The sequence below is a fragment of the Pundamilia nyererei genome, unplaced genomic scaffold (genome assembly GCF_000239375.1).
Source record: "Pundamilia nyererei isolate P.nyererei 1_Seehausen unplaced genomic scaffold, PunNye1.0 scaffold00009, whole genome shotgun sequence".
NCBI classification, from domain to species: Eukaryota; Metazoa; Chordata; class Actinopteri; order Cichliformes; family Cichlidae; genus Pundamilia; species Pundamilia nyererei.
The window spans coordinates 5,724,259-5,750,531 of record NW_005187410.1 but is presented as its reverse complement, the minus strand read 5'-3'; the positions used below and the strand labels follow the sequence as shown (position 1 = coordinate 5,750,531).

Here is a 26,273-nt window from a genome sequence, read left to right as displayed (position 1 = left end):
AAGCAACAGCACCAACTTTACTATGTTTTTTTAATGATCTCCACAGATTATGATTTACATCAGCTTTGAGGTTAAATGTCACTATTTAATTAGAGTTGAGGTTTTTTTTTCTGCACATGAAAAAATGCAAAGAGAAGTCTGAGCCTTTGTGCACTCAACATTTAATTTGAGAGGCTGTGCAGACAGAAAAAAGGATATACGCGCAGTGGAAGAAGCCATCTTACCACTTATTAGAGAGGCAGTAACACTATGTCCCACTTTATCAGAGATCTCCAGCATTGTCCATAGGGAGTTAACTTTTAGACTGTTTACTGGCTCAAAGGCCAGGCATGCATCTGAAGCCACATAGGCAAGATAATGTATCCCAGGCAACAAAAGCAGGCAAATCACTGTGCATTAGGACTGGACACACAATAGACAACAATAGCTTGCATAAACACTATTTAGAACTATTCACATGGCATTGAAGAGATGGGCGTCGACTCACTATTGCTGCAAAGCCGGCGCATTGTGCGAAGGTGAAAAGAAGTCTAATGAACAGGAAGCCTTATTTGAGAGAGCTGACAGTAACCATACAACGGCCGCATTGTGCGCTTGCCACCAACCCTGTGGGTCTCTACATTAGGAGAAATGATGAGAAAGTAACCCGAAAAGACACAGTGGGCCCTTGGACCCACGTAAATGCAACCAGACAATAATGGGGGGACACAAGCTGTCCCCACCTTTACCCAAAGCTGCACGTTTACATGCACAGAACATCAACCGCTCTCATGTCTAAGGATAAAAGCCCCCTGGCCAGATGGAACTTTGAAGTACATTTGGGCTAGTTTACCACCAAAGAGTGCAATTTTAGTGCAGCAGCAGTTAAAATATATGTCATACATTTTAAATTAAATCAAACTCTCCAGGGGAAAGTTCAGAACTCCAGAGTTTGGTGCACCAGGCCTCTCTTCACACACATACATTCACATTATGCCCCCTGCCTCAAGCTTCATCAATCTTACACAAAGGGATGACATCACCAATAAGCATAGCCTTTTATGTCTTTAAGCAATAAGCCTTATTTACTGATGAGATAAGCCCCTGGCTATTGTCTACACTCCACTTTGCTTCTTTCTCTCGCAGTTGAGGAATCAAACGGTACTTTTGAAAGGTGGCAGAGCATGTCCAGGATTTAAAGCTAAAGCATGCAAAGAGGTTTCCTATTTGTTAGCCTTTCAAAGGGCCACATTAGCCAGTTTAGTTCAAAGTAGCGGAGACAGGTAAAACTGCAAAAATGCGTAGTTCTTAGTAACCAAGTTGTTTTTTTGTTCTTTTATTGTTTGAACAACTTTTAGTGCTTGTTTCTCTGGAAATATTGCACAGAGTACTCAAGCTCTAAAGAGCTTGAAACACGCCACAGCCTGGATAATTTACAAAATATAATCATCCATTACATGCATGACCTATAATTATTGTTTGTAGCAGTATTACTCAGCGCGGTCACTAAACTGCTGAGGCACCCTGAGTCAGTGCGGCTTATTAAACCACATGTGTACACGGAGAAAGGAAAAAGTTTGAGCTGCTGTTTGTGTTTGTTTATGGTGTTAGATGAAAGAAACGCTGCCAGTTACAAGTCCTCTAATAAGTTGGAAAATGACACTTGGTGGCTCTCATTTTTGTAGTTTGACAAAGTCTGTCATGAGGAAAACTAGGTCTAACTAGATTGTTGCGCCGATATAGAAAATATAGCATGTTTCGAATTGAGTGCCTATTTTTAACAAGATAAAAAGCCATTTTCTAACACAGTGCATCCAGTGTCACCACACGTATCTTCAAAACGTGCCATTTGTTGTTTGTTTTTCTTAGCTCTACACAGGGTTGTGTCAGGCCTTGGGAACTTGTCAGATATTCAGTTTGTAGTCACTTTAGAAAGCCTGAGCAGAGATTCTCTGGGGAATCGCTCCAGTCTCCCCATCTCCCCCCACCCCATGTCACCAGCCAGGAACAAAGCCGCCATAGTCAATTCTCCTAATTTCACTGCAGCCTGTCGAAAATCCCGTTCTCCTTTTCTCCTTCTCTTCAACAAGTACTTTATGTTGGGATCAGTCAGGTCTGAGTCGCCCACAAAAACCTGAGGCTCTCGCTTCATCGTCTTTCAGCACCAGGTTTGACACTCCCCAGCTCCCTGCCATTCAGACGCCTTCACCGTGCAATTTGTTTCCATTTGTCAAACAGCAGTATCAATCACAAAAGAAAATGCTGGCACAACACAAAGTCTGTAAAAAAATAAATAACCCAACAACATTGTTTCCTAAACCCAAAATGGCCTTCAGTCGCCTACTTATAGGCCCGTGACAAAACAATCTTAAACAATTTACAGCACTTTCACTTGTTACAGATACTTGTTACATTATTCTTCTCCAAAACTGACAATAAAACATCTTTAACTGAATACGGCAGCTGTCCCCAACCTCAAATCAGCACCAGTGTATCACTTCTCTCTTAAAAGTGTGGATGAGCTAGCTGCTGCGGTTTGAATTCATCATTTTATTCACTGCCTCCACATTGTGCTGACTCTTATTTTGCGTTTTATTTCTTTGGGATTAAACTTCATTGTGTGGACAGCCAGGTTTCCCAGACATTTGTTTATTAAAGCTATATCAGCACTATGTTGACAGCACTGCTATTCGCACACCTATTCAGATATGTCCTAAAATGGTGCTATTATTGAGGGACATAGGGAGGTATCTGGTTAATAATACATATTGTGCAAACTTTGTTGTCACCATTCTTGCGCTGGCTCTTATCAAGGGGAGAGCAGAGAGGATATATGCTGACTCTGATGTAGATAGTGCCATGAGTATTTCTATTGTGGCAGCTGCCATGTGGTGCAGTCCCTGATAGGGTTTCGAATGCTGTCAATGCTGCGTCAGGTGCATTAGCACCTCAGAGACCCGTGATGCTCCAGCTGCCGTGTGCCTACGTCTCCCTGGGCCCTGGCCGCCAGCCTGACACCCGACACAAAGTAATCACAGATCACAGTGTTTAATCACTGAAACAAGCACTCCAGAGGACCCCACTGTCAATATCCCACTCTCTCATTATCTGTTTGGATTGCACATCCACACTGTCAGATAAACAGAGTGGAAAATTAAGATTAAAAATATGGTAATTTCATTTCAGGCAGCAGGCTCCTCTCACTGGCCCATTATGCTATTGATTACCTCTGAATTCAATTTTTCTTTTCAATGTAAACTTTAATCTATTCGCAAGCCAACAATTCAGCTCCCAAGGGGCTATTTGAGAGTAAGTAACCATTTAATATGACGCCGGCTGAAGATTCACTGGCTTTAATGAATTGTGTAAATCACTCAGCTTTTAAAGGAACTGGTGTCCCACAGTTCATGACCCAAATACGGGCCTGGTTAAATACCGCCTTTTAGACCGAGCTAAGTGTTTACTGACAAGAATCTGTGAATGTGTAATCACTGGCTTTGCGCTTGTCTGTATGAAGCCAAATTAAACAGCTCTTTTCTAAGAGAGCCGCTAATGACAAAATTACATTTTAAGACTTAATCATCTTATTGCACTACTGACATGTTAAAATAATAGAGTGCAAGGCCGCGCCACTTTACCACTGAAACAGAATTAGAAAATCACTCGACTCAGCACGATAATCACACGGTCGCTTCCTTTAACCGCTTACCAGTTTGTAGCATCGTGTTCAACTCCAGCTGTAACCACTGACCTGAAGCAAACACACCATTCAGGCAGCTGAGTGTGGAATGAGCAACAGCGGGGAGGAAACGCTGGTGAGTCAGTCTCACAATGAAGCAAAATGAAGCGAAACGTTCAAAACAATACTCTTTTATTAAATGAAATTTGAAACAAATCTAGTGTCAGTTACAAGTGAGCATTCCTCGCACTTATTTATGACTTAGAAACTGCAAAGTGCTTGAAATCTTACCTTCCATTTGTGTTACGAGCCGTAGACAAAGATGTAAAAAAAATCAAACAGCGCGAATAATTACCAGGATATAAATAATCTCACTCGGTTCCATCCACATAATTACCTGCATAAAAGTGTTACATTCTCAAATAAAGTCGTTAATCAAACAAGCCAGGACAGAAAGTTGAGAGACATCTCGTTCCTTGATATTAGTCAGTATCATTGCCAACTGTTACTGGTCTTTGCTCACTAGAGATGAGGTAGACATAAAACCGATAGAGTCAAAGTGCAGGAAAACCATTCAATTTACAAACAGTGCAATTACTAGGAATCAATCACGTGATTAAGGCACAATAATTACAGAAAGCATCCGTGTCCCCTCTGAGGTTCTCCTTGGCTTGTCAAGCATTTTTCAAGTAATGAAAAGACTTTGTTCCTATAAAACAATGTTTTCCCTAAAAGAACAATTTAAGCCACGGGTAATTTATTGCACACAGAATATTGACACTCTTTTGAGCACCAGTTCCCCACTGTAGATACCCCAGAAGCCAGGACACACCTACATAAATATAGCCGTTTGCAATCAATAAACAGCCATGCAGTAATATGCTGTCAATGGAAGGCACAGCCCACCTCAGGCGTGTGCCTCCTTTCTGTTCCATACCACGGGTCTATGCTAATCAAATGGAGCGCACACTACACTGCACTAGGCCTGAAGACATTTAGGAATATCGGTGTGTCTGCTAAAATACTTGGTCACTGATGGCTAACACGAGGACCACAGCGACACTCCAAACCGTCAAAGGGACGTCTCGAAGATGACGCGGACGTCCTCGTCACGGCGCACGTCAGTCAGCCGCTTTTTGTTCGTGTAAACCTGAAAAGCGGATCAGGGAAGCAGTGTCACAGAACACAAGCACACTGTCCAATCTGAGCTACGATCTGTTAAGGCGCAATTTATGACAGATCCAGTCAGAGCACGGCGAAGGGATTTATCACCCACTGAAGCATACAAAAGTGGCTTATTTAGCCCAGTAAACAACTGTTAGATTAAAGGCAGGAAAATTTTTGGAGATAATTACAGGAATTATTTGTGGAGTTAATTTTCTCTTACGCTGGCTCCTAAGCTGCAAGCCGCTATTTAGAAAAGCCGGATTGCAGTGTTTGCGCCTGCAAAAGGCATGGCTTCTTTATGCCGAGCCGCTCTGACAGCTGAACAATTTCAGCAAGAAAGTTTGTGGAAAAAGAGGCAATGGAAGTGAAAGCTTGGCCATAGCTTGAGATATATGTACTGTCTACTCTGGGATTCTCTTTCAGCACGACAAAGGAGCTAGAGGTTGATATCAGATTATTGAATGTATTTAAACCTTGACTGACAACTATAGAAACTTGACACACAACATGCGGACTATCTCTGTATTTAATAAGTGGTGCTAGACAGTTATGGATGCTGCAGTAATCTGATCAAAGAAGAGCATCCTACAATAAAGAAAGGAAAACGTAAGGGCCCGAACAATGCCACTACCAATCCGCCAGTGTGCAGGGTAAGACGAAACCAAATAATACCACACTGTGCTGAGTCTTTGAAATCAGTATTTTACTCATTTCACTCCTCTGGCTGAGGAGATACAGTTCCGCTGATAAATTTGTGCGAGGGACAGAGAGAAAATGAAATGATGCCTACTTTTTCTTATTTCACAAAGACCTGTTTGAAGTTGCAATATGGTATCTGTAGTCCCAGACAGATGCACATAAAGTGGAATTGAACAATGAATAGCTGGCTCTTATCTGTTCAGTGTCTGAAGGGGAAATACATCACAAATGAATTTCACAGGGAAAAAATATGGACATTCTCTATTACAGTAATCCCCATAGAAAGTTTATCCCAAATCGCGATGAAGTTAAACCCAATATTTCAAAATAGATACAGTGCAAAGAAAGCTGCTTTTCTAGAATCATCGCTAAAATGATCTCAAAATTACATTATGAGAAAAAAGATTATACAGAGACTTTTTCCGATAATATCAGAGGATGTAAATCTACAAAGGGACAATTTCTCTCTTGAAATTAATGTTATGGTGTCGCAATGCTCCAAGTAGACACTTTAAATTAAAATGGTAATCAAGTGTCTTTGCATTGTCAGGGCTACACACATCTTCTGTTGCTTAGCTGTATTATTTTGGAGGTGAGCAATGGAGCCTGGAGTTAAGGGGAGAGTCTGGGATTACTGTGCAACGACTGGGCTCTTATTTAGGGACAGGCTTGTCCTGGGACAAAGGTGGATGTGGTTACCTGTTTGGCTGTGTGCAGGAGCGAGGCAGCCTCGGCTCTGCCTGTCTGTTGGACCATCTGGTAGAAGAGCCCATCCTGGTTCTGGAGCAGCACATATGGCTCATCATACTCCTGGATCATGCCAGCATCCAGAACCTGCAATCACACATACAATGGTGGGTGTGTGTGTGTGTAAGTGTGTGTGTTCCTGTGTCTGTATACTTTACTTTGGGGAAAACTGACATTTCAGCTGTTTCACTGCTGAGTGATGCAAGCAGACAGCGCAAGCTGAATGGGGAAACAGTAGTTCGGTGCACATAGGAACCATCTATTTTATGTGACTCATGCAACAACAAACACGGGTGCCTGTTTCTGCTCGAGAACGCCATGCACAATGAGGGTAACCTGTTAGCAGCGTGAAAGTCTGGTGCGCTGACTCTGACAGACAGGAGATCAGGGATTTATCCATGTATTTATCCTAGCGTTTCAGAGGCCTAGGGGTGGTCCTCAGTCAAATCCAACAATCACACCTTTAAGACTCGCTAGAAAATTACCATCATTTCTATGTCATCACATGCCATGTAAACCACACAAAGAATAGTGCCAATTCAGGCAGTTTGGAAAAGACTACAATTATATCACAGACAAATTTTAACAAGCTCGATCCCCTTACAGCGTTAATGAGCAGTTTGTTATCAGTAAAGCCCACTTTCAGGTAGTGTTTAGTATGAAAGGGAGACTTCTGCAGCTGCTGTCATAATCAAAAGTTTAGGAGCAGGCTACCAGGAAATGCAATTCGATTCTTGCAATTTGGACGATTCTTCCGGGTCCCAATTTAATTTTCCCAGAGTGTGTGACAGTCTGGGGGCATTTAACACGAGTGTAGGTGTGAAACAGTCCCCTCTCTGTGATATTTGCCTTATTTCAGCAACCCTCTCAGTCACCAAGCGGCCACCGGGCCGTGCCCCGTCCTCCATAGACTCTTAACAAATGCCACCACAAATGGCACTAATTGGCACCTCTGCAGGCAGTAGCAGGAAAGGGCCAAAGATCAAGTGGTGCAAGCGAAGGTTGAATGAAAGGGAATGCTGCGAGTGAGAAATCTGCCCAGCTGTTGCAAAATAAGGTAGCGGAACTGAAAATAAAGGACAGAGGTGTTTAAAAGCTGCTTTTGTTTGGCATACAACAATGAGAATGAATGTGAAGTGCATGTTTTGCAGGGGACCCCAGATTTACTCTACAAATTCTGAAAACACTGAATGCAATATTTACTGTAGCTGGTGAGATAGTACAAGGGGTTGCCAAAGTTTAAGAGGGAATATCACAAAGCTACTTGCAGAGCAATGTTGGAATGAACTCCAGCAGAAGAGTCTCATTTTAAAACCTTCACTAAAGTGCTTTACAATGGAAATTTACTGCTTTCTTACTTACCAGTATTCTGTCACAGTCAATGATAGTGTTTAGCCTGTGAGCAATGGTCAGGACTGTGCACTCTTGAAACTTGTCCCGGATAGTCTGCTGGATGAGCCCATCAGTTCTAAAGAAGCAGGAAACAAAACACCTGAGAACTGAAAAGCTCTCTTCCTATACAGCCTTGGGCAGGGATTTTACGCAACACAGAACAATGGCTCATCAGCAGAGAAATATGTGCAGCAACAGACAGAAAAAATACAGAATACCACAGGACTTCAGCTTTAAAAAGACAAGTGTGGTATATTTTGTTACATTTTTTTTAATTGAATTGATTTGATCTTCACCTGGTGAGATTTAGACTTAAAAACCCATATGTTTTTATTATGTGTGTTAAACAAAAAAACATCCATGTGTGCGCCGATGCTTTACCAAAATGATTTTAAGAAAAAAGAGAAAAAGTTTTATTCTATGCACTTAAAAATACCCATATTGTGTAGCACCATTGTACAGAAAAACAAGACACATGTGGAAGAGAGCGCCTCCACGCTGATGTATAATAATTTACTTGAGAAGTATAATCTGACCTTGGGTCCACATTAGCAGTGGCCTCATCAATAATGAGGATGCGGGTTTTCCGGAGGATGGCCCTGGCCAGGCACACTAGCTGCCTCTGGCCCACGCTGAAGTTAGAGCCCGACTCCGTCAGCACCGTCTCCAGCTTGCTGGGCAGCTCGTCCACCATGGCCTTCATCTGCACCTGCAGAGAGAGAGAGCTCAGCCCCTACCCTTCATTACTCCTGCATAAAGGCCTCCTGTGGGGATGTCTTTAAAGAGCCATCCAAACACACCCATTAACTGCCTGGCACAATGCAGGGCCAGGTCTACTGATGACCTTGGCCAGTGCTCTCTTGTGGCCAGCCTCTAGCTTTAATCCAGGCCACCAAACCCATTCAGAGACAGGACCAGGAGCTGAAGCCCTTCACTGTGGGGGAAGCCTTCATCCTGGTTGGCCTGACTGCCCAAACACATCTCCCCCAGCACTTTCAATGGTTACCCGTTACAAGCCGCACATTGAGCTGGGCCCCATGGCCCTAATGGGATTTCCCCCCATGACTTGTGGCGAGCAGGGAATCTGAATGGCAGCATTGTACAGGGGGACAGAGGGATCCCCCCCTGGGCTGGCAAGGGGGAATCATTCAGAGCCACGCTGGAGTACCTCTTGGAGTGCATTCCACAGGTCCTCATCTGTGTGCTGCTTGAAAGGGTCCAGATTCTTCCTCATGGTGCCCGTAAAGAGAACTGGGTCCTGTGGATAGATGGATATGGAAAGAGAAGGCCGTGGCCAGTTAAGATAATGACAAGGGGGAAGATGTATGAAAGGGTTAAGACAGGATTTATAGAAGAGTGCTAAGCAATGTGTGAGGGGAAGATGTTCACAAAGGCCTTGCTCCACTCAGGAGCTCTATTCAGTGCTCTAGCCAACTATGCTTCAGTAAGTTGATCTTTTTACTTGGAAAACCACAATGTGCGCATTGGTGCTGGTGGAGAATAGTCGTGCAAGGCTGTCTGAATGTATAATATGACACAAAAGGACTGTCAAGTTAACATTAAAATACAGAATAAGAAACCGTACTAACTAAATGTACAAGCATGTGTGAATAGTTAGGTTATCACATTAGTTGACTACCCTCATGAAAGGACAGCCTCACATCTCAGACAGGTAGGATGTCCAAGATATGTATTTATGGTAAGCCATGCACCTGTATCAAGGTTGAGCCACACAGCCCTCTTTAAGAGGGTAAATAAAGCTCTTTATTACAGTGTAAAGGAAAGAGCCTGTCCATGGGCACTGCTCCAACACGCCACTCTGTTTGTGATGAACTGATAAAAAGGAACAATCCCACATCATCTCATGTCAGGCCATATATAGTGTGCATTCATAAATCTTGCTCCAATGTTGAAGTGATTTACTCAGTAGAGGGCTCTCCTTGGACAGCATAAAGACCCTCTCGCTCACGGTACACCCCTGCTGCAGATAAGGTTTTTATATTGCATTTATGTCCACAGTGTTTGATCCGTGAGCAAAATAAGCAAGGTACTTAAATCGTTATAATGACTGTTTAAAGAAAAAACCAACTTAATAATAATACAAGGCTGTTGAGTCTGCCACAGTTTGAGGTTGCACAGAGCAGCGACTGTCCATAACAAAAAGTGATGCTTCCATTGTATCCGCATCACAGTCAGAGGAACGCGATAACTCCAGCTTAGTCAAGATATGCATCTGACCTCGAATCAAGATACGATACGTTCATCTGGCAACTGTGAGATTAGACTAGGAGCAAAAGTAAAGCACACAATGAGTCTAAAAGGCTTAAAGGTTACAGAACTATTAATATATCCACACCTTTACATCTGTTCTCTTACAGGTCACCTTTATAACAAAAGAAAATGAAGCATACATTTGGGTGTGGAAGCACAGCAAAAATTAAAAAGTCATGTCTCAACAAGCCGCCATATAGGTCAGAAAGTGCAGGGCTAACTGCTCAATTTCAATCCAGAGAAAGTAAAGCTTTCAGGGTCTCATCCCTGCTACCTGTGCCTTGGAAAATGTTCCACCTCTTTACTTCCAATAAGCTTTTCCCTCTGTCACCAAAACACCACCTTGTCATTAAGCCAGCTGAAGTCCCAATTCAAACTAGTTCTGTGACACACTTTAATTGAGGATTCAATGTTAGGTCGGAAAAACTGCTTTCAAGCACAGCTTTCTATACACCGATTATGTGCTCCACCAATTCTAAGCCCTCTGTTTGCCACAGAATTCATTTTTTTTCTCCTAAGTCATTCCTGAGAATTCAATAGAAACTGAAATGGATCCCTTTTTAATGCCATATGCTAATACATGCTTATCATAATCAAATCTGTGGGCGTCAAATAATGAAACTCCTCAGCGGCAATGTATAGTTTACATATCAAACTCAAAATTCCAAATGAAAAGTACGACAACCAGCAATTTATGTCAAATTTTTTTTCCAAGTGAAAGGTTGACTGCATATCATTTCATCGACGTCTAGCGGGAGAATAAAAAAAGGCTTTCAGATGAATTTGTGTAAATCCAAGAGTCTTCGCTCCATATATAAGTTTGTAATACTAACAACAGACTACAGAGAAACTCTACTCTCCCGAGTGCTGCCTACATAATGAAAATGCCATCCAGCATGTGATACAGATGAGATGAGCGTGCAGTTAAAGTTTTGACTCGTAACCTGCCACTTTGTAGCAGTCTCTCCCTCTAGGAGATGCAAAAAGAGTAAACAAAATCCCATCAAACATACATCACATCCATCGCAAACTAGTTTGGACTAAGAAGTGAAACTTTATCTGAAGTAGTAGCAATGCCAGAAACCTATCAAATCCACAGAAAAGCATTAATGAAACTGTTTTTGGGCATCTTGGCTGCACCCTAGAAATGTTTAAGACTTGAGCTAAGTGACGGTGTACAAGGGGACTCTGACTGTGAGGATGGGGGAGACTTCTTCTAAGCAGCTTTCCCATGTTTGGGGGGTAGAGGGCTAATCCTCTGTCAGGGATGGGGAACTGCTCTCTTCACAGTATAGGCCGTGGGAGTCTTCTCCCCTCCCTCCTCTCTGCTGACACTCACCCGCAGGCTGGCATTTTCTTAATGCCGTATCAGTTTCAACAAGCGGAAATAAAGTTAAACTGTCTCAAGGCATCCGTTTGTCTCACTTTCAGAAATCCCCTGAGTGACGACTGTAATTCTCCTCACTTGTTTTAGCTTTTTTTAAAAGCCAAGCGTCTAACAAGGGCAAAAGCATCCAGGCTTCTGTTACCGTCGTGCAGCTGACATTTCTGCCATTACTCAATCATGAGGAATCATGGGACCTTGGAGAAGGTGTCAAAGCAAAGCTGCTTTAGAACGAAAAGGTTAAACATGGTAGTAATTAATATATTATATTATAAGTAATATCTTTCTAACCTAGACTCACTGCAGATGATTATTGGTTACTGTGTTTAGTTACAAAACACAACTGCTGATACTGAAATTAAAGAAACGCACCTGTGGGATGATAGACATTTTCTGTCGCAGTGTGTGAAGACCAATCTCAGACGTCAGAAATCCATCAATCGTTATTCTTCCCTCAGGTTCTGCCAGCCGGAACAAGGCAGAGATCAGGGAGCTTTTACCAGCACCAGTGCGTCCAACAATGCCAACCTACAGTGGAAAGAGCTAGTATGTTATATCTGTAAAGTCTTAGTAAATGCCCACAAAAAACCCCATAAATAAATAAAATAGTGCTTATTATTTTGTCAGTAAGAGACCCAGTTGCCTGGCAAACTACAATATAAACCTTTGTACAATACTGGCATAAAAACTAAGGGAAGATTCTCTGTCCTATAATATTTATGTATGAAATTGTTTGTGTTTTACTAGACAGTCAAAATAAAAATAAAAATGGTGGGCAATGGAGAAAATCCTTCTGTAAGCCTCTCTAACCCTCATAATCAAGATTTAAAGCTAAAAATATTTCCCTTAATCAAATCAAGTCATTTATATCTTAATCATATTTAAGTGCTTCAGCGTAATGCCACGTATAAATTCATTTGTAGCATTTGTGTTAGGGACAATTAACGTGTTTATAATTCAATTTAGCTATTTTTAAGTGTGCTATATTTATTTAGATCTGTGCTTATCTCATAAACACCAATGTGGGTGGGTTAGAAAAGTGTAGTTACTCATTTTAACCAACTGTAAAAGGTGACATAAACGGGGCTCTATAGTTTTGTGGCTCTTCTAAAAGTCACCCCATCAGGGTCAGCGTATCAAATCTATCAAATCTCATTGAACACACCTGATAAATTGGCCGAGTCAAAATTACCACTCACTCATATTTGTTTATGTGCTCTATGGTACTACCCCAGGGTATGGTAACCTGCAGGCCATCACCCGATACTTTCTTTAAAGCACAAGGTTATACCATCCGCAGGTATCTGCTAATGCTGTACATATGTGTGATGGTAGTTAACACATAAAATGGCAGTATAATATAGGTGTTTCCAGTATTTTACCAGACTTGGGATACCAAAGAACAAAAACTCATGCTGTGGGCTGAATCCAATGAACAGGAATCTTATTAGCATTGCACCGCTTGCTCTGCTGAACTAGTGTCATACCATTTAGGTTTGTTATATGCTGTTGCATAGCCATTGGGCATGTGGATACAGAAAGATAAGTGGTTAGGCTGACAGGTAATAGAGAAGTAATGATATGCTTACTCTCTCATGCTACATCCATACTCTCATAGGAGCTATTAGAGTAACTCGCATTCCGATTTTTAAAACACATAGGCCCTCCTACATGTGACAATTAAGCCCCACCCCCAGTACTTATACAGTAAGTGCCTACATGGACATTTAAAAAATTACCAAGTGCTTGTATGAGACTGAATCTGAAATCATGTCTCTGCATTCATCTGCTTTAACCTACATAAGAAGAATTCCACACTACATGAATGTAAATACACACCACAAAGTGAAAGGATCTTATACTGTAGATGGTAGGTGCAGGTGAAAGGGTGTCAGGGGAACTGTCAGGATGCACAAAGCCTTTTACCCCCAAGGCATGCGGTAGAGATCCCTCCCATGGGCTGTCAGAGCCAGGGCCTCTGCACTTATCAACCCATCCATTGTGAAATCAGCCGCCCTGGCCAACCGTAGCCATGCAAAATACACCCCCTGCATTAAACACAATTTCAATCATCCTCAACCATCTCCCTCAGCCTTCCCCTCTCTCGCTCTTCCTTCACCCCTCTTCCTCGGCCTCTCCTCTCTCTTATAGTGAATAAACAGTTGTCACCGTCAGGTAGCTCAAAATGCAAATTGGAGACAAATGGATCCACTTGAACAGTCTTAATTACATGATATGTATTCCATGAATCACAAATGGTATAGTCCTGAAGATTCAGAAGCACAATGCGGTGTCCCTTTAATAATTGATTTGAGAATAATGCCACATAAAAAAAGAATCACACCACACCTACTACACTAGCTGCATATCAACCTTAGTCATGGGCTATGCACTCCAGTAAGCATGCACAGGTGGGAATAAAGACAAGGACCTTTTCTCTAGATTTGAAGACAAGACTCAGGTTCTTCAGGACCAAAGGCTCACTGGCACTGTAAGAGAAGTTGACTCTGTCAAAAGTGATGCAGCCTGCTTTGGGCCAATCGCTCGGTGGCTGTTTGTCTGTCTCCCATGATGCCTCACTCTCCAGCTCTGCATACTCAACCACTCTCTCCACTGATGTCATCTGCAAAAATAAAGCATATAGTAGGCACTTCCTTAAAATAATTTTTCCTCTTTTAACTATTTTATGAATAAATAAATAAGCTGCTCCTATATAACTTCATGTAACAGAAAATCCCTATAATACAATTTAATAGATTCTTTAAATTGACCCAGACTGGATATAACAAACCTAAAGTGACAATCGTTCTACCTGCATTTTTTTTTTATGGCCAGCAGTGGCTATTTATCTGGTTTCATAAATCAGTTAAAATCTGTATCTGTGACCACAGTGAACACTATGCTGATGAGTTTATGGCCTCAGTCTCTAGTTTCAAGCCTAATTTAATACATCGTGTTAATTTAGCAAATTATGGTCACATTTGGACTCAAATGGAAGTTAACCAACCATCGAACCCTTGTTCATCACGTGTTCTCACCATGTTCTCAATTTCTGCACTCTGTCTGACGCCCCACTGGAACATGCCTGTGAGCGTAACTGCATAAGACAGAGCCAGACCCACTGCACCTGGTTCCAGTCCTGTATTATCAAAGAAGTAAACATGCAGTCACACATCCACGAGTCCTTCCTCTTGCTTCTGCTAATAATGTCTCTTAGCATGCACAGAGTCAAAACCCATACAGTACCATCCCTGAGGTAAAGACAGCCAAAAGCAGTAATGGTGACAAAAACTGAGCAAATTCCATCGAGTCGCACGGCAAACCAGCGGGAGGTAGTCAGGAATAAGAACCAGGCCTCTGTTAACAAAGACAGATTCCACATGTTGCATATGAGGAAATACTTCTTAATACAGTCTGAATATCATGAATGGCTTTAGATGAGACTGATAATGGAGCTCATTAGATGTTGATGTCTTGCATATTTGACCTTATAACACAAATATGTCTTTTTTGTCTCACCTGAGTGAAGATCTTGATACTCATCAAACATTTGCTGGAACCTCTGCTGAACCTTGAAGGCGCGGATGGTGCTCAGGCCTTGAAGAGAGGAGGAAAGGTGGGAGAAAACAGGACTCCGAGCTATGGGAAATATACAAGGCAAAAAACCAGCTTAGCGAGGCATTTAACATTTTTAAGAGTTTTGACCAGATTTCTAAATACAATTATAGTGTCAGGGTACATTTAATACTAATAGTCTGAACTGTTCGGTTTTATTTTGCAGCGTATCAGTATGAGAAGTGAAAAATATGAATGTGTACTCTGTTATACTAACAATAATACAGGTGATGCCCCTGATTTTTATCGTGATTTAAGGAAAGGTCGCCATTTAGCCGTCTTTTGTTTCAACTCATTAGACTTACAAACTCCTTAACAAAACCTAAATGCCTCCTTGAAGGATTCAAACAAAGCATTTGTTCTAAAAGATGATGGCACTTGTTAGTCAATGTGCATTTTGGCTCTCAGCTTTGAATGAAATAAAGGAACTAAAGCTTGATGTGGCCTAGTCATGACCACTTGACATTTTTTCCTATTATATGTGAAGTCATGAACTCTCATCTTTTGAGGGAACTGCGTGTGACCAAGGCATAGGCCACTGCCATCTTTAGCCTTTATGCTAATGATCTCTGCCTTTTTCAATAGCCTATTAGCATTCCTGTAGTCTGTGCTTTATATTTCTTCCCAATCCCACACCACAAAAAATAAATAAAAAATTACTGGTAGATTCTAGACGCTTGATGTCCCTGGAGGTCTGCAAGAAGTAGCATCGCAGAAACAGGAAGACAACAAGAAGAGGAACAACAGGAATAAGAATCCAGGGGATGATGACAGCAGCTACTGCAATCACTCCGATGACTTGCAGAAATACCTGGGAGAAAAGGAGAGGAGTAAGCACAGTAATAACTCAACAGCATCAGCGTCAAAAGCTCTGCTTCTGTTGTGTGGGCTACCGATGGGGCAGTGAGGCTTATTTGTTAGGGCTGAACAAGAAAAACCTTTCAGCTATATTTGTGTGAGACCATCTCAGGCACATAGTAAGGTAACAGCAGGTTGTGGGACTGAGCTTAAGTGACTCACAGTGTGAAAAGAAAACGATCGCAGCGCTAATTCTCACTTAGTAGCAGGTGAGAATTTACCACTTGGCCACTGCAGCTCATATCCCTGGCTCTCTAGGGTTTTCCCTTCAACACTTCTGGCCTGTAAGCCTCCCTGGCAGAGCAGCCAGCCAACGGGCATGGCCACAGTGACTGGCAGAGAGCTCTGGGAACCGCACTGTGGGTGTCTGATACATCACACTCAAACCACACAGCCCTCAACAACACAGTGACTCATCACCCGTGTTAATGGCTCTGTGACACATCTAGACCAGGATACCAGAGCTGCCTAAACAGGATTGCAGGCAATGAGTCTGACGGTTATCAAAGCACCTACACCTGCATAACGTTTAGAAATAACCACCTCATAAAGACTCATTATGACTATTAATCTTAAAGATAAAATAATCTTACCTCAGCCTATATTGATGGTAATTATCAGGCACTCAAGTATCATGTGAGGTGGCATATAAAGTTTTATTATAGAGATATTAAAATTGACATCACACAATGACTCAACAATCTGAATAAGAAAACATAAATGTAAATAATATTACCTTTGATACTAATACATAATAATTGCTGATTGATATATTTAAGTTAAAGTGAGCTAGCAAGAGTCGTTGCCATCAGTTACTTTAATACTGATACTTTTATTAAAGATCGTATTAAACACCAGTTGAGAAAAAAAATAAACTACTTTTGAGGAAAGGGTGCTGCCATAAAAAAAGAACAGCTCACATTTTTAAGATTTTTGTTATGTTCACTTTATTTAGAAAATTATATTACATTTCAAAAGGGAAATGTAATCTACTTCAATTACATTTTTTTTTACATTAAAAGTGTTGGGATATATTTACCTTGATACAACACACAAAATAAATTTGTCTGTCTGATTGTTTCTTCAATCACCATCAAGTAAACTTGAAGTGAGCCACCAAACTTGGCACTGTGCCAGTACATCTTAAGGTTCTCATCCATATGCAACATATGATGTATTCATGTTACCTAGCAACCAGCTAGCAAAGGGTTAAAGTGAACTGTTTTTGGTGTAATTTTTCTTTCACAATGACAAGTTCTAATTTGTATCAGTAAATCTTAATTTATACATTATATATAAATATGCCATCAGGTTGCCTGGCAACCAACTAGCAATTGGCTACCATGACACCAGAAAAGCATAGTATTAATTTTATTTTGTGGCCAACAGCATAAACACAGCAAAGCAATACTGTAGCATAGACATGTATTAGTAAAACATAATACATTACTAAAGATTTAAGAAAAAACAGTTTTTGGTTTGTTTCTTTACTTTTTATTTGTTAAGCATTTTCACCAAGGAGAAGTAATGTCTCCTCTTTTAATTCCGAGTACTTTTTTTCTATAATACTTTTTTTTTTTTTTAAATAATCCTGCACTTTTTATTTAACAAGGGCACATGACTTCTGTTAATAATGTCTCTTGTTTACCATTGTGGTCTTAATAATTTCCTTTACTTGAAGTATATCAACATTTCTTCCAGCCATTAATATGGGTTGGAAGAACACTTCCTAACCGAAAGGCATACGTTGTGTTCGACTGAAACCTCACACCCTGAAATTAGATACATCCAAAAAGATGAATCCTAAAACGTGGAGATTAGGATCATACTGTTACCTTCAGTGGACTCAGACTAGCCCAGAGAGATGAAAATTTAATTTAGCACCTTAATTACGGATGTTATCTGCTACTTAAGCACACATTTAAGCATGATCACTTTCAGTGTAGTTTTATGATGAAAAGCCAGTCAATTCCATTTGCAGTTCAGATAAGAGGGAATTACTAGTCTAACCATTGCAGTAGTGGAGCCCACACAATCAAACAGTGAGTCGAAGCTACTGAGCACAACTGATCCCAAGAATTTCACAGTACATAAGTTTCAATCTTAGCCTTGATGGAAGGCTACCAGACTGCAAAGTGAGATGGTGGCACACAGGCCATTACCGCGTGTTATCCAGCCTTCCCTTGCGGGGATCAAATATTAACTGAACAAATGTCTTATCACCTACACTGTTTTTCTTTCACTACCCAGTTGATGACTGGTGACACAGTGACACTGCTCATTCACATTTTGCTGGTTGGTTAATCTGAATTCTAATTGGGCCCATTTCAGCAGTGGCCACAAAAGTCTGAGCCAGGCTGGCTTTATCTAACAGTGGGGTCATCTAAGGGGACAGTAGGAGGAACAGGAACCATTAGATACAAGCCTTGCCTCCTCCTGCTCCCCAGGGCCCGCTGTCGCCAAGGCCCTGTTTGATGTGATCCATTTGCGTGGTTTGGCGCTTATCGTGTCAGGATCGGGGACACCGTGGCCCCCACCCACACTACACACAGATGACTCTGATAAGTGAGCCTACAAGTATACACCTCACCCCCTCAGACCACATCCATATCTCCTATGAAACCACACAGGAACAGAAAACTCCCAAAGCCACATCCCGCTGCACATAAAAGTGGATAAAAGGATGAAAGGTTTTGTATACAAACTGTTTAAATAAAGAATTAGCTCTAATAGCTCTTTAGCGAGAAAAGAAAGCTACCGCACGCATGCGATTCAGTCATTCAGGCAAACTGGGCGCACTGCTGTGTCCAAAGACCATTCAGATCTCTGCTGACCCTAATTGCTTTATTTTCTCAATGATTCTATCAGCTCTTTGATGTCCAAATAAATGTAGAAAATTGGAGTTAATTGCTATATTTGTGTTTGGCAATGATAGCGACTGTTGTTCACCAGCTGAAAATAAACACTTCGCTTTAATTAAACATCCCTCCGGACAGACGGAATCATTATGCTTTTTACAACTCCCTTTTTCATCCTCCCTTTATTTACTGACAGTGTGCAATATTTGCCACTGGGAAAGAAGTGCAAACAAAACAGGAAATGAGGGGTGAGCGTGGTAAAGAAAAATTCTCAAAAGAAGTCCTCTGTCATCGTTGGAATTTTTTCTTCTTTTTTTTTTTTAAACTCCACACTTTTTCTGTGACTGAGCAGCACAATAAGTTGCAAGGGTCAGTGGTACTGAAACAAAACAGGGCCGTTCCACTTGGGCTCTGGAACAATACAAGTGACCCAATCCATTCTACTCTGTGTTTGGGCTTTATTTTAGCATTAAATGCCCAGATGCTGTGGCTTTTCTTTGGGTGAAATGACTGTGGACACCTCCTTCACATTTTCCCTTTCTGGGCCATTTTCACTTCATAAAGCTGCAGTCAATGTGTTTTGTGTGTGGTGAGGAAGGTCTGACACATACTGTGGTGGTCTCAGACGCTGTCTACATTGGTGGCTCAAGTAGTCCTAGGATTAGGCCTTTGTGTGCTGTGAAAAGGTAAAAGAAGTCACTTATTTGGGCTCAGTCAAGCTGCTGATTTCCAACCCCATTTTGGAAATAAGAGAAAGGCTTTGAAATGTGGTCTCCCCTCACTCTCTACTATAAATCACTAGTGTCCAGCAAATTCATTCAGCCTTTTTTTCCCTCCTGAAAACAACACACACACACAAAAAACAACAATTCAGAAATACAAAAGTCAGCCTAGAATTCATTGTCCTCGTCATTCTGACGTGAGGTGAGATTCAAGATTAGATTGGGACTTTGTTGTGTCAGTTCCCAGGCTCAAAGGGCCCTGGGTCTGGCCTGCATTCTGAGTCAGACCAGCTGAGGTGCTGGACCACAGCATCATGGGAGACCACACATACTCACACGGGAAGCTTTTGCTGGCCGGTGCTCGCCATCAAATGACCATGTGTGGTATTGCTGAGTGGCCAGTTAAGCGCACACAAATACACACGCAGGGTCACATGATGATGTTTTCCTCTGTTTCGCTTTATTTTTCAGGGAGACAAGCACAGGTCAGTGATCCTAAGGCCGCCGCTCACCTTTCTGTGTCACAAAGGCACTGTCATAAAAACAATGCTCAAAGAGGGTTAATGGCACAGCCTATATATGTTTCCACTGGACCATCTTCTGTGTTTCTCAGGCTAACCTGTGTAATGCCTGGAGCCAGTGCAGTCTTTAGTCGCCAGCGTGGTAAAGAAGCAGAGAAAGCCGGGTGAAATCCCATCCTACAGCGTCCACGATTACGTCAGCAGTTCTCATATCCCACAAAGCCACTAAAGAGGCCTGATACACAATGTGCCACAATATAGAGACTCACACAACGATCCACCCGCCAGTGTTTCTTTAGACAATAGCTGTCTTTTCTCTGCACTTGTGTGTGTGTTCAGCCCTTCAGTGCTTGGTTTGTCTCTGTTTCTTTTTTTGCTCTTTCTCACACGCACACAAAAGGGTTTATTGCCGTAATTTGTTTATTCCCGTCTTTATAAGGAATTAGCGTTGGCAAGAGCAGGCTGGGTCACACTTAAGTCAGCTGGTGTCTTAGTGAAAACATCCGGACAAACTGAATTTTGACTGGATAAGCAGGGCTATAAATGCAGTGCAGGTCCCAACAGTTGGTGGTGCGACTTGGTCAAGAGCCTTCACACAAAAATCCGCTGAAAGACCCCTGTACTCACCCCCTATTGTCTTGGCCTCCTCCTCTGCCCTCTCTGTGAAAATAGAGGCAACCCAGGATTTAAAGGTCAAGTCCACACAAAAGCTGACAGTTCCCAAAGCCTGAGGTGTTTTTAATTGACATTTCTGTCTTTGTCCCCTGACCATAAAGATGGAAGAGAAAGAGGCTTTTTCCCCAATATACTAAATTACTACTAAATGAGACCTGTGAAAAATAGGGCTCTGGGGTGTAACCAGGTTCCCCCAGCTTGAGGGAATCCCCTTGTTAGGCAGGTTTGGGGGGCAGTGCTGAAGGGCTGTGAAGTGCTTACTCCACCATAGAAAGGAGGGGGGAGAGGCTAAGGCACAAATCCCCACACAGAAGCGGCCTCTCTCCATAGAAAGAGATAAACCAGTTAGGGCATTGTTTATGAAGTTTCACTTTATTCCCTTCTGACAACCATTTAGACAATAACTATGGGGAAACGTCCCTCCACGAATGAGCAACAATAGTGGAGATCAGCAGCTTTTCTCAACAGCTAATACTTTGATAAAAAAAAGAGTGAAAATCTTCCTTCCTGAAAGCATTAAAGGCTGCTCCGTGAAAGACACCTGCAAACAAGAGCAGAAAGCAGCACAAACAAAAGTGCTTTGTCCAAAGGATGCTACCTTTGTCCACTCTAACAATCACATCCCACTTTCAGCTACAGCAAAAGACTAATGCGCACATGTCCAGTCTGATTTTGACATGGCCTGGTCTAGATTTTATTTCTTTTACATCAAGACACAGTTAGAAAAAAGAGGAAAGCAGGAGAAATTCAAGTAAAAGTGCACAGCTGAAACCCATCTGTGTTTTATGTCAGGACGTGGTCTACTCTCACTGTTGTTGGTTGGACCTATTGGCCCTCTACAAAAGTTATTATTTTACTTTAACCATTATTCACCTTATTATCAAAATGAGGGGAACTATAGCAGACAAAAAGCTTTTGTGCGTTTATTCTTTTGTGCTTTCAGCATTTAAGATGGCTTTTGTCTACTGTGAGATGGGTATCTGCCACAAACATCATTCAGGCATTGTGGAGGGGGGATTCATTTTCAGCGCGTCTTTGTTCTATTCTTTGGCCCGAACCAAGGAGCCACGCCTGCTCCTCTACCTCGAATTGTGCAGCGAACATTCCCTTCTTTGTGGCGCTAGGTGCATGAGCTGGCTCATCTCCGCAGGGTTTCGTGGGAGATGGCTGTCATGGTGGCAGGGTGGCATTTGGTAACCTAACCTGGGCTTGCATCAGGGTGGCCCTTGGCTAGCAGGTCAATAAGACCTGTTAAGCATTAAGCGAATTGGGCTAAGAGGCGAAAGTCCAGGTGTACTCCTGTAAACACTTCATGTCAGACTTTTTCTCTTTGCCACTCGACACAATATCCTCACTTCACCCTCTCCTGACATTTCCACTATTTTCCCTTCCACATCTGACCCATCATGTGGCTTTATTTCCTCTTTGGTCCCTTTCTCTCTTCCAATCACTTCCTTATTCTCCTTACACATTCTCTGAAGATGCCACTTCTGTTGTGCCACGCTGAGGGAGCCACGCCCTCAGCCTATGTGCACACTTTTATTAAATCTGTGCAGGCGCTGGGCTGCGCTGGCGGGTAATCCTACAGTAATTGTTTCCAGATTAGGGGACCCGGACCACAAAGCAGGTTTAGCCAGGCATGAAATGGCCTCCCCATGCTGCTGCGCCAGCAACCAAACCTGCCGAGGTGAGACTCACCTGGATAAAGTCCACAAACGTCCATGGAAGCAGAGAGTCCAGGTAACCGATGTCCTTCGAAAACCTGTTGAGGATTCTTCCTGAGAAAAAGCACAACACAAAAGAACAGATTAAAAAAATATCTCTATAATAGAAACAGCATTTTTCTTATATTGCCAATATTGTTATGCCATTTGTACAACAATAATAGTGCACTTAAGCGAGCTGAAAAAATAAGCAATTCCTTGAATATTTATCATATTAAGTTTTTTACTGTTACAGGTTCAGATATGACATTCGGAGCAACAAATCTAAACCAAATGCAGATCTGCTTTATCCATTAACTACTCTGCATTCATAAAAACAATATTTTGTTCGTTTCAATTCCGTTCGTGTCTTTAGACTATTAAGCAACTGTTATCAGAGTCCCCTTAATAGAACAGAGGTTACATACAGTGTGATATCAAATGGAAAACACAGGCCTATCTAGATTAAACAATGAATCATTATTTATCTAGTGATTCATAAAGACTGTCCTACTCTTGGCTGAATACACGAGGGAACCTTTTGTTAGGGAACAAAAGGCCAACAGAAGCTGCGTACCTGCCTTTATGTTCTGACTGGCAGTGTCAGTGACGTTAATTGAGTTGCCTCCAATCTGCTCGGTCGTTCATTATTTTGGCTAGTGCTCTGCAGGTGCTGTGGCAGCCCCTTATTGTTACTCCTTTAGTAACTTTGCTCCACTATTCTGATCCCACAGCACATAAGATTACACTCCAGCTGCTTTCACACACTGTGTACTGCAGGGTCACTGATAGCCAATCCCCAAAGCACACTTCCTTAAAGGCAGGCAAGACAGAAAGGCTTTTACTATCTCCGTCCCTGAAGGAAGACCCCTGGCTCTCAGAGGCAGACAACAGGTACCAGAGCAGCGGCAGCACTGCCACAGCTTGAACTCTTCTAAGGTCAAAAGACACAAACAATCTGCAGTGTGCCTAAAATACGGCCATGATGTTTGTTAATGTATTTAGGAGAGCAGCTGTATTCCACTATGACAAATGGCTATGCACACAGTAATATCTGTCTGACGACAATGTAAATAAAGCAGTACTCACAAAATGCAGGGTGCAACCCCTGATAGAGTTAAACAAACCAATACAGGCATGCAGATGAGTTTATCTAGGCTCACAGAATACACCATGGAACAGGGTGTGACTTGGTAAAAGAAAAGAGAAAGGAAACACTGGGCAACATGGTGGCAGAATGTGGTGGCATGGCACTCTGGAGGCGTGGTGGAGCCATGGCACGGCTGACCTAAAACTTGCCTCCGAGCCTCTTAGTCAGTCCTACGGAGGTGGGCCCTGTAATCACCTCTCTCCACGGCCGTAAGCAGCTTACAGCTTTATCCAAAATGCCGCTCCTGCCTAAAAACATGCATGCAGACGAGGCCGGGCTCCCCATAACAGCCATTGCAAAAACCCAGCCAGAGCATTATTCCCCGCAACAACCCAGCAATGCTCCAAATCAGCACTGATTCAAAGTCAAGTGGCGTAAGCATGTTGTACACTTGGAGGCAGACTAATCTTATTCACAGTGTGAGTGCCCCTTTAGCATACAGACATCCCGAGGGGAGGGTTCAAGCAAGGGGGTAGAGCGCTTACTATACCAATGCAGAATTTCGCTGCTTTAGTCTGGAAATAAGGGGGGAGTACTTGTCAAACTGTGTTTGTGAAAGCTCCAATAATATTTTACGTAATTTTACTGTCTAAGCCATAGATGACCCAAATTCATGCATATCTGACAAACAATGCCAATAAGAAAAGGATAGGTTTCTCTGGGTTACATCATACAATGGTTAGAGGGTGCTAGAGCAGAGAACATCAGTCAGCTATCAGCTGTTTGACAAGCGGCTCAGTTAACACAGAGTTTCAGAGGGGATGAAGTAAAGAGCCTTCTCCATCCTGCACAGACTATAGAGGGGATACATTACAGTGATGCAGTTACACAAAGACATTCACTGCATGGAAATGCCTATGAGGTAAGATCGGTGTGGGACAATGGCTTCAATCACTCTGGGTGGTTGTCAACAATATCACCTATTGTGTGCAGAGGGGTATAGACGTTTCAGGATATCAGCAGCATTAGTATCAAACAATTTCTCATGCTTTAAGACTCCAGGGGTGATTTGCACCACTTTTCAGGCTCAGGAAATATCAAACCCTCCCAACTAAGGTGGCCTCTTAGGTGGAGATATTAGGTGAGAAGGGCCCCCAATCACACTTAAAGAAGTGGAACAGTGGGGTCCGGCTAGAGCGGGGCGTGTGGCAAATCGCTGTTCCCTGTAAACATCAAGATAAGGAGACGACTCAGAGCCGCTCCATGTGTGGGCCCCAGTGCAGTTGGAGGGGCCCTTCAGTGAGACAAGTGTGATAATGAAGAAATACTAGGGAGGGGGCTGCCAAGGCTGGAGGTGGCACGGCTCACCTGCACTTCCATGAAGGGCCCGGAGGCCTGGGGCAGCCTCCCACCGCCGGCGCCTTGCTGCCAATACTAATACATTCTAAATCCATTCTCTTCGCTCACACCGCCAGGCTCCTGCAATCTCCTCTCCTTCCCTTTCATGCAATTAAATAGTGGAAGTGCAGAGCGAGGGGGAGCCCTATCAGCCATACTGCACACACACACACGGCTCCATCTCCACATTCAATTTACACACTTCGATATCATCATCCTCTCTGCAGTACTTCCTTCACTTCACTCCTAACACTCTTGCATCCCAGACCTGAAATACAGACATTAAAAACATTGCCTCTGTGGACACAATTAGAATCTCACATCAGTGACTACAGAAGATCTAATGTTCACTGCGTCAACAGCAACACCCAGCTCTGAGATGGCCCACTATGCTGATGGGAGACAGGGCTGTGGATGTGTGTCTGTGCATGTGTTGACTGAAACTCCACTCCTCGACTGTGCTGATGAGCTGAAGCCCTGGCCTGCAGTCTCTGAGGGGATTAGCCCACTCAATGACACTAAATTACAGGGATCAACATCAGCTCAACACATCCACCGCTGTCTGTGCTGCTCTAAATGGATCACATTTGGATGAACAGCTGCAATAAGACTGTACACATTACTCAAACGGGGCAACATGAATATTTAAAGCCATTTAAAATAATAAAATGGAGGAAAAAGCTGCTTGTGGTTTCTGTCATCTCTAAAATGATCAAAGAGTACTGTCACAATGCGAAAAAGAGTTTTAATCACTGAAAGCACCAACTTGGAAATCAACTATGTCTGTGCAGCACAAAAGATAACACAGTCACAGATTTAAATGGCGCAGTGGTATTCAGTGGCAGATACAGAAGAGCCACAATACCTCTCCGTCAATCATAATTCACCACAGCTGTACTCTATTGTTATAAACCACATTCACAGAATAACAAATAAGACCTTTGTGCAGCGACGCTTGAAATGGTAACCTTTAACTCTGAGGACGGCTATCAAACACCGGGCCTGTTCAGCAGCAGCAGCAGCAGCAGCAGCAGCGCACCTATCACTTACACATGTAAACAGCTGTCAAATCCTTAACAACACATGTGCACACAGTTACAAATCACTCACACTTACGACAAGACAGTAGTGAATGTAAACGCTGTGATGGAAGTGGCAGGGTGTTTTTTTTTTAAAGAACAAAAGTGTTTAGACAGAAAGAAAACATTAGGAAGGGAAGAAGAGGAGCTGACAACAGCTGCTTTTGTCATGATGCTTTTTTACTTGAGGTAATAAATTAATTAAAAATACATAACAAAAGAAGGGGGGGGGGTAAAATACAAGTACGTTGAATTTATTTATACAGTGCAAATAAAAATACTGATATATATTTTCTTAATTTATTGCTGACTGAATGGAGGAAAAAGGAACCGCAGACTCCGGGATAGTTGTGTGTGTGTGTGTGTGTGTGTGTGTGTGTGTGTGTGTGTGTGTGTGTGTGTGTGTGTGTGTGTGTGTGTGTGTGTGTGTGTGTGT

The 26,273-nt window shown here is 42.4% G+C and overlaps 1 protein-coding gene across 3 annotated transcripts in view; it reads right to left on the bottom strand.

The window, feature by feature from the left end:
• LOC102204640 (multidrug resistance-associated protein 4) overlaps positions 1–26,273 on the bottom strand; it is an 82,302-nt gene that overhangs the window by 44,591 nt on the left and 11,438 nt on the right. For 2 of the 3 annotated variants that reach the window (XM_005723553.1, XM_005723554.1), the window contains exons 20-31: positions 22,266–22,345; positions 15,594–15,744; positions 14,838–14,957; positions 14,565–14,675; positions 14,357–14,457; positions 13,750–13,941; positions 11,691–11,846; positions 8,832–8,921; positions 8,200–8,372; positions 7,634–7,739; positions 6,224–6,358; positions 3,854–4,808 (exon numbers count right to left, since the gene is read on the bottom strand). In XM_005723553.1, coding sequence (XP_005723610.1) covers positions 4,731–4,808; positions 6,224–6,358; positions 7,634–7,739; positions 8,200–8,372; positions 8,832–8,921; positions 11,691–11,846; positions 13,750–13,941; positions 14,357–14,457; positions 14,565–14,675; positions 14,838–14,957; positions 15,594–15,744; positions 22,266–22,345 — 1,493 coding nt within the window. In that variant the 3' untranslated portion in view covers positions 3,854–4,730. Of the gene's footprint in view, positions 1–3,853; positions 4,809–6,223; positions 6,359–7,633; positions 7,740–8,199; positions 8,373–8,831; positions 8,922–11,690; positions 11,847–13,749; positions 13,942–14,356; positions 14,458–14,564; positions 14,676–14,837; positions 14,958–15,593; positions 15,745–22,265; positions 22,346–26,273 lie in introns of those variants that run through there. The other variant, XM_005723555.1, reaches the window with a different exon arrangement.